The sequence below is a fragment of the Dreissena polymorpha genome, chromosome 6 (assembly GCF_020536995.1).
Source record: "Dreissena polymorpha isolate Duluth1 chromosome 6, UMN_Dpol_1.0, whole genome shotgun sequence".
NCBI classification, from domain to species: domain Eukaryota; kingdom Metazoa; phylum Mollusca; class Bivalvia; order Myida; family Dreissenidae; genus Dreissena; species Dreissena polymorpha.
The window spans coordinates 115,978,578-115,996,101 of NC_068360.1; the positions used below are offsets into that span (position 1 = coordinate 115,978,578).

A 17,524-nucleotide genomic window follows, 5' to 3' on the forward strand; every position below is an offset into this window, starting at 1 on the left:
TCGTATTAAGTCCGAACGAAATTTTAGAAGACAATAGTGTTATCAAACCCCGTACGACAGAAATTCGAAACCCGCTATTGTTTACGGTGTTAGCTTTACATTATGTTGGTATTCGGATAATGTTTTGGGGGGTACGTCTGTATTCTCGACCAGATTTCAAGGCTTTGAATTTCATTTTCCGTTGGTCTGTAGACAATTCATTAGCAGAGTTCAGAACGTACGCGGAAAAGGTAATTCAACACTCGGTCCACAGGGGGTTTGTAATTGAGATTTCGAAAACAATGACACGCATTTACTGACAAGCCGCGCAAATGCATCAAGGTGAAAATTATTAAAACGTGCGTTTGCGCTCGATAGCAACGGCAAGTCATGTTTAGTTCATCAGCAACAAGGGAGCTCGGAAGCTGTTTGTCGTGTAGAATTTTAAGATCCTGCATGCAGCGCTTTGACTCTGCAATAACCGTCGTCCCTAATATCTCGCCAATTTCACTCGCTACTCAAATGTCTGCTGAAATTTGTTAAACATTTGAAAGCAAATTTTCTCAAAAGAGCATCAAAGTTGTATTTAACCCCCTTATGCCTAGCGTCAAGAAAAAAGGCATTGGCAAACAGCGCATACCCAGATAAGACGCCGCATAATGCGGCGTCTCATCAAGGTCTGCGCTGTTTGCTGAAAGGAATTTCTGTAAGAAATATTCTAAATATACAAATAAATATACTAGACATCCCTAATTTTGGAAATAAATCGATCCAATTGAGAAGGATGGGAGAGTCCACTCGGCATAAAGGGGTTAATGATGATGGGTTAACAGTGCACGTAAAACTGTTCAACAAGACAACTTTATATCTATCTGTGCGTTCGTACTAAGTTTAACCCTTTCAGTGCGGGAACCGAATTTTGAAGGCCTTTGCAAACAGCTTGGATCGAGATGAGACGCCACAGAACGTGGCGTCTCATCAGGATCCAAACTGTTTGCTATTCTGATAGTATTTTTTGAAAAAAAATCGAAGAAAATGCTAATTTTAGAAATTCAGCAGACGACATTTTAGCAGACGACAAATTTCCCAGCATGCTAAGGGTTAAGTGCGTTTATCCCACCGGGCCGAACTAGTTTTAATTATTTATGTGTTTGTTGTTGCTGCAATGAACATGCGTTTTGACATGGCAATAGTTCTTAATATACGTGATTTATTTCGTGTTTCAAGATTGATGAAGTTCACAAGTACGGTACTACAGGATTTTCACTGGGGATTTCAATCAAATCGAGTTAGATATCATCTTGATATGGTAAGTGTATTTATCCGGTACTTAGCAAAGAGTACGCAAATGTAAACAACATAGGGTGAAACAGTTTAAAGTACTAAATGTCAGTAGAAAACATAACTGATTGGCCGTAGACAAAAGACACGTCGCCATTTCTAAGAATATTATAAAACCTATGTCTATTGTGTTTAGAAATGATGACAATTTTAGTAGGCGTTGATAGCCAATCATGTGACTTCTCAAACGTCAGTCGGTTTTAGGGAATACTGAACACTAGAGAGTCAGTTTGCGTGTGTTTGTTTCTACTATGCAACAGATGTTTTTCACACTCACAAGCAAATGGACATTCTATACTCTATGAAACCTTTTAACAAAAATGTCTCCCCCACTCACAATAAAATGGACATTCTATACCCTATGAATCCTTGTCATAAAATATCGTCTACAGTCACAATACAATGGACATTGTATACTCTATGAAACCTTTTAACAACATATCTTCTGAATAGAATCCCATCCCTCGACAACAAATGTACTCAGTTTGCATGCACGTGTTACAGTGGTATGCTGTTGCAGCCGCGATACGCGTTAAAGCCAGAATGAGATATCGGCGTATTTGCCAGTGCGGCTCACAGTCGCTTCTCGCTCCCATTATGTGGATACTTCATGAATGTGCGCCGGAACTGTGCGCGCAATATTGATGAAAACACCCCCGCATGGTCATGGGAAAGAATTTCGACTTCAATTGTAAACGAAGCTATTTCGGATTTGCGCTATCGTTTCGGAGCGCGTAAAAAATGTACTTTGCCGGGTATTTCGGACGTATGATGAAATGCTATTTCGAGCAGCTGCGCTATCATCTATGTGACGTCATCTTTTGGGAAACCTTAGTTCCGTGACCGTTGTGATGACATGATTAGGGATGACAATTCAGTTAAGTACGGTAAATATTGCATTACTTCATAGATTTTAGATCTTGATGTCTTATAATTAATACCGACTAATATATTTTTCTATCATTCTACATATTGCAGAACGTTGCTATAAGTGTACGATTTATATTATATAAGTTAAAACTTCCATAATTATTACAAACACATCATTTGATAAGCGTCTAACTTCATATGCTAAATTGTAATCAACTTTTGCCACTATATAGTCTAACAACAACTGAATAATCCAAGACGCTTACCAATTTGTTTCTCGCACACGCCTCGCATGTAACCTCTTTTTCTTCCTTTTCTTCCTCGCTGATTTCTCGAGTCTTTTTATCCTTGGACTTTCCTCCCTTCACGACGAAATTCACAGAACTTAGCAACATCTTCGCGACCCTTTGATTTTCGGACAATCGATACACAAGTTAGTCCAAGACACCAACAACAACTTTACTCTATAGTCCGGATTGAGTTAAATATCGCTAATGTCACAGCATATCACAATATAATCGCGTAAAGTCCACGCAGCTTTTATTGTATCTTTAATGATAGAGTTAAACTATAAACACTGTTTCAATTTTGTAACGTCCGTTCACCGAGCTGGCAAATTACACAATGAAGTGACATCGATGTTCACTGCAAATATATCCACTGACAAACACGGTAAATATTTCTGCTAACATTCCATTCATACATTTCTACATTTAACCACAACGTGAGTGTTGGTTTTACAGCGCTAATCAGTTTATATATCACACGCTCTATAAACAGCTCGTATTAAGTCATCGCCTACTTAAGCTACTTCTAGTGTCGTATCCATACGGTGACTCCGCCCGCTTGTTTAAACGAAGCCGTTGATAGGCTGGCGGTTTAAAGGGGTAATGCTCCATTATATGATTGTTTGATAATTCAATGATCTTGTTTGCAAAGGATTTATAAGCGATGAATTGAAAGGGATTAAGGGTGTGGATCACGAAACCTTACGGAAACGCCATAGTGATTCAAAAGAAACAGAAAACGAACAAGAAACATAAAGCAAACATCAATTTCACATTACTCACGATTTTTTTTACTGGGATCGTTGTATTGATAATGCAATAACTAAAATAATTTTATAAAGGAAAACTTATATTTTAATAACGTTTTTTTTTATTGCTCGAGCATTTTTCGGAAGACTAAGATTTATAAGTATTATTTTATTGCGATGCAACTTATTGTTGGATTAACGCTTAGAAATAGTCGCATGGCTTCGTACTATAGACGATTGTGAACGATTTGTGGTTATCTGCCGAGACAACACATTTCTGCGGGGGTAGTATTGCATGAAATAAATAATATGTTTACAGCAGCGGTGAGCAATTTTTATAATTCCATCTTTTGTAGTTGTAAACGCTTGTGGTCTACCCATGTTTGAGTCAGTTCAGAAAGTATATTTTACGTATAGAAAGAGTATTGAACTCAACATTATTATGTTTTTTTTTCTCAAGCCGCGTTGACGTTAAAACATAATCAGTCAGTGCAAAGGCGAATTCGGGGGAGTGACTTTTAACTCCTTCTTTTTATGTTATTTATAATGTCAATAATTTCGTTTGGAATCTATCTTAACATCTGTACGATTATATGAAAGTTCCGTCGCAATTAAGTGGTAATATAATCATTTATAATAACTGCGCATCTTAACGCATTTACAACACGGTCAAATGCGACCAAGTTGCTTGCCCAACAAAGGTATGCAGATTATACAATTGTATATTGTCTTTAAACAGTAAGTATACGTTAGCAATATTATACTGGGGATAATACATGGAGGTTCGTGTAGTCGGTTTTCGATGCCGATACAATTATGCCGTTTAAGTCTTATCATTTGCGACAAGATCCACGTTGTAAAACAAACTCGTCGAAAGTAAGGGTTTGAGTCATTCAGTAGTACTGACAGCTGAAGGCCGATGCTTACAAGTGTTAAAGAGCATGCTATTCGCTGATTATATAACTGTTAATCTTTTAGTATCTAGCACTGACACACCTGTTTATGAAAAAGTTAGACAAATTCCAATAATTGCAATATATCTATTATACAATTTGATACACATATAATAGAATTTTCTTCACTTAACGATGTATACACATACCGGTAAACTTAAAGATCGAATTAAGACTAACTAACACGTACACAATGTTTGTACCATTTCACAAAATAATTTAAGTACGATTACTTTGATATTATACCGAAACATTATCACATGGTACTCTCTAATTTTTACATAGACATTATTGTTGTTCGAGTGTTTTATTACTCTCAAATATTTGCAATAGCGAGAAAAAAGTTTAATTACCAATAGCGCATTCACCTGCATTATTCATTACGGTACATATGGGGGGGGACATGTTTCTAAGTCACGGTTTTTATTTCGCTTGCTTGAATTGAATTTACACATTTTTTAACGTGCAACTTTGTTTTCGTGAAATTGTCATTGTGCTAAACACGCCCCTTTAAACTACCAAACAAACAACTTTTGCAGTTGTTTCGATTCCGAGCGTGTATTTTAAGAAAGGTTCTCAGTTAAATTGTAAAAACATTTATCAAATCATGTAAAAATTGAACTAATGTCCGCATTAGGCTGCATCGTGTGAGGACCCAGACTTTGCCCAAGCATACTTACTTAATTTACTTCACTAGACTGACAAAAATTGGGACTAATTCAACATTTACGTTGTATATATACGTGTCTATATTAAGGGGAAGATCCGCCCCCATCCACGTCATTCTATTTATAGATTGTAACTTTGTATGCTAAATTTACATTAGAGCAAGCAAACCACTTGAACGCCTTTCATAAGGGTGATGAAAACCAAAGTTTCTATAAATAGAGGTCACGCAATGTACAGCATGTTTGCAATTCTTCACATGTTTAGCCTAGTGGGAATAAGAAGTACAACCTGTATTTGAGCAGACGGAAATACCAGCTAAACAAACAGACGGTCGCATTTAAAGGGACGGTTCACATGTTCAGATAGAAAACCCTCATCAAACAATCAAAATTTTCTTGAATATATCTAAAACCATTACTGTGTTGAGGTGTTGTAGTAAGAATAATATAATTATTTATAACGTTACTATAATGTACAAAAATACTAGACATCCACTTAATGTTTAACATTGCATTTGTAATGCGTGTTCACATCAAGAAGTGCGAACGAAAGTAAACGAGCCGTGCACCGGGCAAACCGGTCTTAATGCATGTGCGTAAAGTGTAGTTCCAGAGTAGCCTGTGTAGTCTGCGCACACTAATCATGGGCGACACTTTCCGCTTGAATGGAAGTTTTCGTTTTAAAGGGGCCTTTTCACAGATTTTGGCATGTTTTGAAGTTTGTCATTAAATGCTTTATATTGTTAAATGTAAACATTAAATTTTAAAAGCTCCAGTAAAAAATCAAAAATAAAATTTAAAAAAAGTAAAAAAAAAGTAGCCCGCAGCATGGCTCGAACCAATGACTCCCGGAATTCTGAAGTAAAAACGAATTAGCCAACTGAGCTATCCTGCCAAGCATACATACGATGCGTATTTTCTACGTCATATAAGCAATCTTCGTAGTTTCACAAATTTAAACGACAACAACAGAACTCTCCAAATTATTTAATCGTTTCGCGTTGCAACGCTTTATAATTTTTAGATTTTTAAATCGTCAAAAGATGCATATAATGGCTGTATTAGACCATGGCAAATGTTCAGTTATACTGTTTCTTCACAAATATCATAACTAAACCGAAAATTTGCGAATCTGAAACAACTTTTTTCAATTTTGTCAATTTACCAAACCGTGAAAAGGCCCCTTTAAAGGATGTATCTTCTTAACGAAAATCCAGTTTAGGCTGAACGCGTCTTTCACAAATAGCCTATGCGGACTGCTGAGTATGGGACAACACTTTATGCACATGCATTAAACCCCGTTTTCGAATAGCAAAACTTTATTTTTAAAATAGTAGTGTAAACTGTACCTTTAAAAATGTAATTGACACGCGAACGTTTAGCGTGTTATCGGATGTTGAGATTCTCTGCTATTTATCTTCAATTGCATTCTTAAAAAAAAAAATAGTTGGAAGGTGAATAAGGTCATTGTTTCAAATGTTGTTGATTGTGGGAACAAATACAGCGCGGATATGTTGAATACTCGAGAGCGTCACGCCCCCTTTTCACGATTCTTTATATGTGCATACTTAAATGTTTCTGTAATAAAACCCCATAAATTAATCAGAAATGACAACACACACACAAAGACATTTGTTTTCTGTATCGTGATTATATCTCATTTTTACAATTTCCTTACTTGGCTTGATGCGATGAAGCACTTCCTGGTCGTTGAAAAGTGCATGCGTCACAGGCGCTTTGATGAGACAGACTGAAGAAGCAACAAAACCGCCTGCATACTTTTTATGGGTTTACACACTGGCTGTACAGAATGTAAACACACCGTTAAGAACTTTATTTTTGCAAATATCTCAAGGTATTGAAATTCATTTGCAAAAATCTTTAGCGCTTGAAACACAGTTTTTTTCTTGCAGTTTGTGCCGATATTATGAGGTATACAAATAAATCCTTGAATAGGTCTGAAATCGGTTTAAAAATTTCACGTTGCGTGAAGCATAACCGTATAAATGAATGCAGTAGACACAGAATTTTTGAATAAGAACACATGCCTATTAGATAAAGTAATTCTGATGTATTTCACACTGCCATATAGCAGCATAAACATTTGTCTTTTATGCACTAACTGAAACTGGACACCGTACATGTATTATAGAGTAAAAATGTGTTCGGGTATATTGTCACTGATATAACTTTAAAGGCCACCATGTTGAAGATGTATCCTAGTAATTTAAACATGCAAACGGGTTTTAAACTAGATTCCACAAATTCGTTTATTGAAAGTTTCGTCAATATAAAACATTTGTTTTCCTACACCGAACTATGGAAACGGCCTATTTATGTTAACGAGGTCAAAAACAGCTGTTTAACAGCGAGCCGGAGATTAGCGATTTCCATTGACGGCACTCGTAAACAAATATAAACAATTTAAATAAACGGAAACGGAGATTGGAATGTGCGCGTATCAGTTGATAAAATATGAATGACAGCAAAATGCAACTGTTACTGGGGTTAAATACGATACACAAGCCTATTCCGTTGAAATTTGATACAAAAAAGGAGAAATAATAAATCGCTTTTTTCAGCATTGAAGTTTCTGATCGAATTTCAGTATAATTATCAAACTAATTTATCGGTATTTGAATAGGGACTCCTCCATTGAAAACGAAACCGTGTCTTCTAAGGTTTCATCGAAACAAAACAACCACTAATATGACAACAACGAAAAGTTGGAGTATGCAAAAATTTTTAACACAATCGTACCCGCCGCCTAATGAGTAAGGTGATCGCTGGTGGAGTGGAGGGTTCAAAGTTTTAGTCTCGAATGTTACTTGTTCTGATAATATGAACCGCGTTCTTGGAAAACTGGGATTAATGCATTTCGTAACGTGTCGTCCCAGATTAGCCTGTGCACAGGCTTATCTGGGACGACCTTTTATGCACATACATTAAGCCCAGTTTTATCAGTACGCGGCTCATTGGACTGCAACACTACCCAAAAAACATTACATTTTGCTTACATGCAAAGACCGCACCGGTATATGGGATAGAAGTATGGGAAATATGCATACAAATGTTTATGAATTAAATGATCTGGACTAATTAATTGGTTGATGAACGAAAGAACTATTAAATAATGCAGTTCGCACATACTTATCTGGGACGACACTTTCCTCTTAAATGGAATTTTTCGTTTAAAGAAATTATTTTCTCACCGAAAATCCAGTTGAGGCGAAAAGTGTCGTCCCTTATTAGCCTGAGGAGAGTGCACAGGCTAATCTTGGACGACACTTTACGCACTTGCATTAATCCCGGTTTGATTTGCATAGAACGAGGCTCAATGCATCTGTATATTTTTTGCACTTATTCTCAGATCCGATAATACAAACGTAATACCTCCACAAATATCAGAAAAATTTGGCTGCATTGTCTCGCTATTTGAAAAGAATGCTTACATCAACCGGTTAGGTAATATTGAATCGCATTAATTATTTTATTGTCATATTCTGACAACAATATCATGAAATATCATCTTAAATACTGACCATATCTGCCTATTTATAATCTAGTCGCCGGGTATCGGATATCGTATTCGGAGGGTGTGTTTTTCAAGTGAGGTGGAATTTTATAAATTATTAGCATACTTGAAGCGGTAGATTAACAAAGGGGATTATCGCTGGATAAGTTGCAATTAATCCCCGCAGCACTTCTTAGATTAGGCGGCATAACTTGCGAGCAATCACGCGGTTAAGCGCTGCAATTGTCTCAGGGCGTGATGGCGGGGTTTTAACATGTTAATCGTCTGATCGGGTCACTGGTATAAAGGTTTAAGTCAATATTATCCTTAACTGTTCTATTTAACTTAGGCTAACGCAATAGTTCAATTTTATGACTGTATTATGTAACGTTACCATAAAACAGTGAGGATTCTACCCCCAGACACACACTTTTAAATCACCGCACCTATCCGTCCGTCCGTACGCAGTTCAGGTCCGTCCGTCCCGAACTTTGTGTAGTCACAAATCCTCTTGCATTGCCTGTCGGATTTTTCTCAGACACTATTAAAAACCTCCATAATGTTTGCGTGGTATTTGGTCTACAATAAATGTCAGAAATTGGGCAATAAAATGATCTATTGCCATATTTTAAGTTCAAACAGTCGAGTACCCTGCAACAACTTCATTCTTTTGGCCTTACGAATCGCCTAAAGTTGTATTTTGGAGGATGGTCTTCATGAAAAGGATATCATCATGATAGTATTTTTTAATAAATTTTTTTACCGCATTTTGGGTAATAAAAGAAACAAGTTCATTGAACAAATATTATAAATTCTTAATCAGCTTACTTCGCACTGTGTGGTTGATGACTTATTTATAACACCAAAGGGAATGAGGGGGTTTGCACCACCGGTTTAAAGGAATGTAAACTGAACACTTAATCGGAACGAAAATCGTCATGCAGGATTACAGATAGAGTGTAAAATGTTGCTGAAATGTAGGTAATATAGTCAAGGAATTTTTTTAATTCTTCATTATGTCTCACCCTAAACTGCGGGATGGGAGAGGAGAGAGGGACGAGAGGGAAGGAGGGATGAGGAGGGGGGGGGGGAGACAAATTGTATTTTTGATACTCTATGCACATGCATTAAACCCCCTTTTCACAGAGCGCGGTCAATTTATATAATCTTAAAGGCTTACTTTCAGAATTATTGTCATTAGACGTAAATAAAACCTTCTTACCAACATTACTACTCAAAATTTGCTAAGGATCACTTTTTACAGTATATGTAATTTGAAGTTCACTCCTTGCTAGATTCAGCCAGCGTCACGCATCAATGGTAAATCACTACATAAAAATAAAATAAAAAGAACACTCACTCTAATATAAAAACCTGCAAAATAACAACTTAAATTAAATTAAATTAAATTGAAGATAATGTGAAAATAAAAAGTGATCCTTAGCAAATTTTGAGTAGTATATATTATACAATAGCGTTATTGGCATCGTTCTTTATTTCCTTAGCATCAGCAATACAAATCGTTGATTCTTTTCGGATGAACTACGATACATCGAAACGTTTTGATTAAATATGACTTGTTTGAACACAGGTGAACCCACAAATTCATGCAAGGGCATGAACATAATATAAAACGTGTGCGTGACTGACCTCACATACTCTCGGGGCGTTCAGTTTAACCAATGACCGTATCATCATACGAAATTTTACGGTGTATCCTATTTTGTGATCTTACTGTTAAACCAACAATCCACGTCCACAATGCATTCATGAAATTAAAAGAAAAGCAATGGCGATGTCTGTCCGAAATCTATGCCCAGGCAATTGACGCAAACCAGCTTGTCCAGTATTAAGACTAAAACAATAATCGTGTCTTACAGAACATTGTATTTGTTTGGAAAAAGAACAACAACGACAACCGGGTTTTAGTCAGTACACTACGATTTCGTTATTCGATTCGTGACAAGTTAATGCAACCCAAGATTTAGTAAGCTGGAAAAAAAGAATAAATGTAATTATGTCAATACGTGCGCTTACTCCCGGGGTCGCTGAAAAAAACGCAAAATGCCCAACGGTATGTCGTATATAGTACGTACGGATTCCGTTATTTCCACTTGCCTTTTCTCCTTTTAATGCATTACGTAATCTTCAACCGAAGTTAACATAGTACGACAATGAGGGTGCGCAGACTCAATGAAAAATATGCTTAAATCGAAATCAACAGGCGAACGTTCGATATGCGAGCGTGTTTTGTTCAAACGCTCTTGTGCGATTTCATCGTCGTGTAAAATACACATCTTCGTAAAAGTTCTTTCACTTTGTTCGTGTTTCACATTTCATGGCGTTATTTCTAACGGAGTTTCGTATGCATTACGATACATCATTCGAGGAAACGCACACAAGAGACCAACGATTTGTTCGGGATCGTACTGGGACCTCAAAGCCGCAAAGCGTAAATATATTTTTTATAATTTATTGTATTTTGAAATGGAATTGATTCTTATCCTGGAAAAAATACAGTCATTAAGAATAATACAGTTCTCTTGGTTGAATTACCATTAGTGTATATTATTCAATAATATACATGTATACATCGATAAGTCAGTGTTCAACAAATCAACAGGTTATGGCTATATTAACAAGAAATGTAAGCGATTTATATAATAGAATGCAAACACAAAATGTGACTCGCCACATGGATAATCAATGTGTTTCGTTCGTAGACTCCAGTTTATTAATATAATTATGTTTTTGAATGTATAACAATTTCATACCACTTATATTTGTCAACTTTATTGCTTATAACACGGGATGCACATACGTGCTCCGTTAGATATGCTTCAGGAGCGTTATGGCACTTAATGTGACGCAAACTATCACACCGCTAGACAAGTCCTCTGAAAACGGTTGTTAGACTTAAGAATCGGAACTAAACTAGACTAATTTATTGGGACGAGACATACGCATGGAAAGTTAACTAGACTAAATAATTGAAACGAGACTCAACAAGTTAAAATTAACTAGACAAATGAATGGAAGCGAGACTTAAGAATGGAAACTTAACTAGACTAATGTCTTATAACTAGACTTGAGTGAGTGAAAACTATTGAGTACTGCGCGTTCGAGATTTGAGTGAGTCAAAACTATTAAGTACATCACGTTCGAGACTTGAGTGAGTCAAAACTATAAAATACTTCGCCTTCGAGAATTGAGTGAGTCAAAACTGTTAAGTAAAGCGCGTTCGAGAATTGAGTGAGTCAAAACTATTAAATACTTCGCCTTCGAGATATGATTGAGTCAAAACTATTAAGTACTGCGTGTTCGCGACTTGAGTGAGTCCAAACTAATAAGTACTGCGATTCGATACTTGAGTGAGGAAAAACTATTAAGTACTGCGTGCTCGAGACTTGAGTGAGTCAAAACTATAAAATACTTCGCCTTCGAGATTTGAGTGAGTCAAAACTATTAAGTACTGCGCGTTCGAGAATTGAGAGAGTGAAAACTATTAAGTACTGCGTGTTCGCGACTTGAGTGAGTCAAAACTAATAAGTACTGCGATTCGCTCTTGAGTTAGTCAAAACTATTTAGTACAGCGCGTTCGAAACTTGAGTGAGTCAAAACTATTAAGTAATTCGCGTTCGAGACTCGAGTGAGTCAAAACTAATAAGAATTGCAGTTTCGAGACTTAAGTGAGTTAAAACTATAAAGTACTGCTCGTGCGTTACTTAAGTGAGTAAAAACTATTAAATAATTAGCGTTCGAAACTTGAGTAATTAAAAACTAGTAAGTACTGCTTGTTCGAGACTTGAGTGAGTAAAAAATCTTAAGTACTGCGCGTTCGAGAAATGAGTTAGTCAAAACTATTAAGTACTGCGCCTTCATGGATCGGTCTCCTACAAATGCCAAGTATGTCATCATTAAAGTCCTTTAAAACAACAAATGCTTAAATTATATTCCGTAAATACCTTCATGAGACTCCACTTAATGGCCATGTTTTTTCAAAGAACAATAGAAGCAATTGTTATTCTGTATTCCTAAGCTTGATTTAAGCCCATAGGCGTTTTTGTAAATGCAGCCCATTAATGCCATTTAACAATAACTACACATTAACTATATAATTGTATACATATGAACATCGTTCTGGGCAAACGGGGCTTAATGCATGTGCGCTAAGTGTCGTCCAGGCTTCATGCATGTGCGCTAAGTGTCGTCCAGGCTTCATGCATGTGCGCTAAGTGTCGTCCAGGCTTCATGCATGTGCGCTAAGTGTCGTCCAGGCTTCATGCATGTGCGCTAAGTGTCGTCCATGATAAGCATGTGCAGTCCGAACAGGCCAATCAGGGACGACACTTTGAGCATTTATTAAATTTCTCGGTTAAAGGAAGTTTCTTTAACCGGAAATCCTTTTGAGGCGGAAATTGTCGCCCCTGATTAGCATGTTCGGACAGAACATGCTAATCTGGGACGTTATTTTACGCATATGCGTTTAGCCCAGTTTCAAGAACGCGGCTCATATATCATCGTTGTCCGTGAAAAAAAGCTTAAGCCTGCTCCTGGACGCCACTACTCCAACGCATTGTTGTCATCATCATTGTTATTCATGTCACGAGGCGGCAAGATGAACCCCAGACCTTCCTCCTCATTATCAGCATCATCGTCTCTCTCCAGCTCTACCTCTACATCCAAGTTATTCGCGTTGATCAGGAAAACTTCGTCATCATCATCGATAATGACGTCATCGCCACCGTCGTCTACGTCTTCGTTTACGTCATCGGTGCTGTCCGTGCTGCTGCCGCTCGTGCTTGAGCCGAACTCGGTGGGGCCGACGTAGATGAAGTCGGGGACGGCGGTCAGTAGGCGCTCTTTTTCGGCGTCAATGCGCCGCCAGTCGTCGGATGTCAGGCCGGGCACCGTTAGGTTGATGGACTTCAGGGCTTCAAAGGTAAAACTGAGTTACGTTCTGGGAAAACTGGGCTTAATGCATGTGCGCAAAGTGTCGTCCCTGATAAGCTAGTGCAGACCGAAAAGAATAATCTGGGAAACACTTTCCGTCTAAACTAGATGTTCGCTAAGAAAAGACTTCATTTAAACGAAATATACCATAAAGGCGGAAAGTGTCCTCTTGGATTAGCTAGTGGGACAAAACGTTACGCACATGCATTAAGCTCCATTTTCCCAGAATGAGGCTCGACTGATCAAGATTCGGCTGATGAGAATAATTATGATAATATTGAAGATGAGGTCTATGGTACTTCTGATACTTACCATGACGCCGTATGTGCGTTAACGTCCATGAAATATGAACTTTTCACGTACAGAGCATGTCTATGTTTGTTCGTATAACAAATAATTAAAGTATAATAATATTACTTATGGAAATCAACCTTATTTTTTCACTTTTTAAATAGTGGATTAAACAGTTTTAAATCACTGTTATTTCCCTATGACCATAGGAAAGCATACAAACCATTAGAAAACAAGCACACCGTAGGAAAGCATACAAAGCGCGCATGGTAAAATCAAACCTTAATCTCTGCTCACCTAGACGGTTCTGATGATGCAACTTCATGATCTCAATGACGGTGTCGGCGGACAGGCGCGCCTGCACACAGAGGTCCTCCAGGTGCCGACACCGACGGAGCAGGAAGAGGAGACCCGCGTCGATGCGCTCATGCTGCTCAAAGAACATCGCGAAACTGTCTGAAGTCAAGGACATTGTTTGATAAAAATGTGTCTTGTTCTGAGGAAACTGGGCATAATGCAAGTGCGTAAAGTGTCGTCCCAGATTAGCCTGTGCAGTCCGCACAGGCTAATCAGGAACGACACTTTCCGCTTAAACTAGATTTTCGGTAAAAAAGGGACTTCCTTTAAACGAAAAACACCATTAAAGCGGAAAGTGTTGTCGCTGATTAGCCTGTGGGGAATGCACAGGCTAATCTGGAGCGACATTTTTCGCACATGCACTATGCCTAGTTTTCTCAGAACAGGACAAAAGTATTGCATGGAGAGAAATTGTGTCACCGTCTGAGAGTCTTTTATTAAACCCTTTCCCGCTCTGATCACGCATTTTGACGCTTTTGGAGTCCTTTTGAAAATCTAAACCAAGTAATAACTTTTCTAACTTGATTCAAATTGTTATAATCTTCATTTCCATCCCTAAAATACTGATGGGCAGCAAATAGCATAAAGCCAGAACAGACTGCGAGTCACTCTGAGGCTGTTCTGGTTTTATGCTGGTAATGTAAGTATTGAATATACAATACAGGAGAATATAAATAGGACATAAATACACATTTAACATGATTTTCGGTTATTTTAGTTTACGGACTTTGCCTTTCGAACAATACTTGAACTATTTTTGCATTAAAAGAATATGCCTGTTTTTTTTGTAAAGTAAAACACTATTTTTATTTAGGTTTTAGAATTATTTTATGAGTTATGACTTATTTCGACTCCACATTGCTTTTTTCTTACTCATAGAGTTGTGGTAAAGATTTCCAAGATGTCGAAGCAGCGCGGCCAGTCTTGACTCCGTCTCGTCCACTCTTGACCACGACGTCAGGTACACGTGTCCAATCGGAATACCTCGGACAAACGTCGTCCGCAGGTCATTACCGCGAACGACCGTCGTGCAGAGATATATGCCGACTTCCGCCCCGGGGCACCTCTCCCCGAACTCCGTCCAAACGTCAGCCGGAATTTCGATACCTCGCACGTCGCCCTCGATGACGAGAGAAAGATTTTTCAAGCAGTGGTTCAATTTGTTTGCCATGTTTCGCAGCATGACGCCGTTAATGTATCGGTAATTAATGTTTAAACTTTCTAAGGAGGAAAACTTGGACATGGCCGTCACGAATCGCTCGTAGCGGAAAGGGAAGACGTTGTGCTCAAAGAAGTCCTCCATATAGATGTTTTTGATAGTTGAACCCGTGGCGCCTTTTGCAAGCGCCTCTAAAATACGCGATCCGTCGACAAGGCGCATTCTGGCGCTCGCCATATAAATGGACTCAATATATTTTTGTTTCCGTATCATTTTGCATAAAGAAGACACGAGTCGGTTTCTAGAAAGTGCGAAGTGCCAGCGTTGCTCCATGTGTAAACCTTCCAGTTCTAGTATCCTCAGCCGGATGTCGTTGCGACTGTGCATGCGTTGAAAGTAGACGCCCGCCGCTTTGGATATCGTCATGCAGGTTTTAAAATTCGGTCTCCCTAACGAAATGGATAGTTTGTTCAGGCAGTGTCCGAACTTATCGAGGAATTTGATTTCGCGCTCCGCCGTAAGTTCTGGAGACGCTGTGTCAAACTTAACGCGTCTCCACCGCCATAGAGCGGATGTTGAGAACAGCCGGTACCAGTTCTTGCACGTGCAGGCAGCATTCAGACGGTCTAGGTCAGACAGACGCGAAAAAATGCCAATTAAAGCTGTATCAGCAATATCGCTCCATTCTTCTAACGACGCCATGTTGTCTTTTACTAATCGGACGTTACGTATTATTGACGTTGACGTCACTTTTGCAAACATGCGATGCTTTGGCGTCATAATTTAGATTTGTACAAACTACTTTGTTGATGTAAATTGCGTAAGAAGAAGCACATCATTGAATGTAAAGAACATGCACACCGATATTCTTCAAATACTTACATGCGATTCACAAAAAACAACACGAAAGTTTGTATTAATTGTAAACATAATATTGTTTTTACGAACATATTTCCGTATGTGAATGTGAATTGCAAGAAAAATATTTTACCAGTTTTGACCAACTTGGCAATATACTAAACAAAGCTACAACATTGTTGTAACGAAAAAAATGCATTAGCGAATGATATTTAAGGCGAATGAACTATCCTGCAGTAAATAAGTAGGCTAAATGAATAAAAACACAATGGTAAGAAAAGGATTTATCGGCCTGTTACTTTGTTTCTAAATTGGCGAACATCATAACAGTTTTCTAAGTTAAATTCCAAAACGAACAAGAAACAAGAAACTTTACTATGTATAGTACTTTAATAATCATTTTCTTTTTTTAATTTTACTAAGTAAAATTTTATTGGCAACGCTTAATGTCTTGATGCAGAGTTTACTGTCTTGAGGAAGATCGAAATGGCAAGCACTAAGAGCAAAGTGTTAGCTAAGTAATTCTTCGTAAGAGAGTGATGCAGAACACAATATTCGAGAAAAGCGACCGCATTATTCGCCCGGACCAAGCATATGTCTTAACAAGTCGGGCTGGCGCGTTATACCAAGACCGGACCGAGCCAATGTCTTAACAAGTCGGGCTGGCGCGTTATACCAAGACCGGACCGAGACAATGTCTTAACAAGTCGGGCTGGCGCGTTATACCAAGACCGGACCAAGCATATGTCTTAACAAGTCGGGCTGGCGCGTTATACCAAGACCGGACCAAGCATATGTCTTAACAAGTCGGGCTGGCGCGTTATACCAAGACCGGACCGAGCCAATGTCTTAACAAGTCGGGCTGGCGCGTTATACCAAGACCGGACCGAGCCAATGTCTTAACAAGTCGGGCTGGCGCGTTATACCAAGACCGGACCAAGCATATGTCTTAACAAGTCGGGCTGGCGCGTTATACCAAGACCGGACCAAGCATATGTCTTAACAAGTCGGGCTGGCGCGTTATACCAAGACCGGACCGAGCCAATGTCTTAACAAGTCGGGCTGGCGCGTTATACCAAGACCGGACCGAGCCAATGCCTTAACAAGTCGGGCTGGCGCGTTACACCAAGACCGGACCGAGCCAATGTCTTAACAAGTCGGGCTGGCGCGTTATACCAAGACCGGACCGAGCCAATGTCTTAACAAGTCGGGCTGGCGCGTTATACCAAGACCGGACCGAGCCAATGTCTTAACAAGTCGGGCTGGCGCGTTATACCAAGACCGGACCGAGCCAATGTCTTAACAAGTCGGGCTGGCGCGTTATACCAAGACCGGACCGAGCCAATGCCTTAACAAGTCGGGCTGGCGCGTTATACCAAGACCGGACCGAGCCAATGCCTTAACAAGTCGGGCTGGCGCGTTATACCAAGACCGGACCGAGCCAATGCCTTAACAAGTCAAACTGTCGCGTTATACCAAGACCGGACCGAGCCAATGTCTTAACAAGTGTGTGGGGTGGGGTGAGGAGGAATGGTGGGGTGCATT

General features: G+C 38.8%; 1 protein-coding gene across 1 annotated transcript; it reads right to left on the bottom strand.

Moving 5' to 3' along the window:
- Positions 1-10,820: 10,820 nt before the first annotated feature.
- Positions 10,821-15,871, bottom strand: LOC127833255 (F-box only protein 39-like). Its single transcript, XM_052358419.1, has 3 exons — positions 14,836-15,871; positions 13,903-14,061; positions 10,821-13,295 (listed from the first exon to the last, which is right to left on the bottom strand). The coding sequence occupies exons 1-3, from the start codon at positions 15,821-15,823 to the stop codon at positions 12,925-12,927; spliced, it is 1,518 nt and encodes a 505-aa protein (XP_052214379.1). The 5' UTR covers positions 15,824-15,871; the 3' UTR covers positions 10,821-12,924.
- Positions 15,872-17,524: the final 1,653 nt, after the last annotated feature.

What these genes read in the sequence shown, in the direction of transcription:
- LOC127833255 (XM_052358419.1), bottom strand. Translation starts at nt 15,823, where the DNA reads ATGGCGTCGTTAGAAGAATGGAGCGATATTGCTGATACAGCTTTAATT. An exon ending in TCTTTACCACAACTCTATGA is followed by an intron (nt 14,062 to 14,835) that starts GTAAGAAAAAAG and finishes CCTTGACTTCAG; the next exon opens with ACAGTTTCGCGATGTTCTTT. An exon ending in GCATCATCAGAACCGTCTAG is followed by an intron (nt 13,296 to 13,902) that starts GTGAGCAGAGAT and finishes TTACCTTTGAAG; the next exon opens with CCCTGAAGTCCATCAACCTA.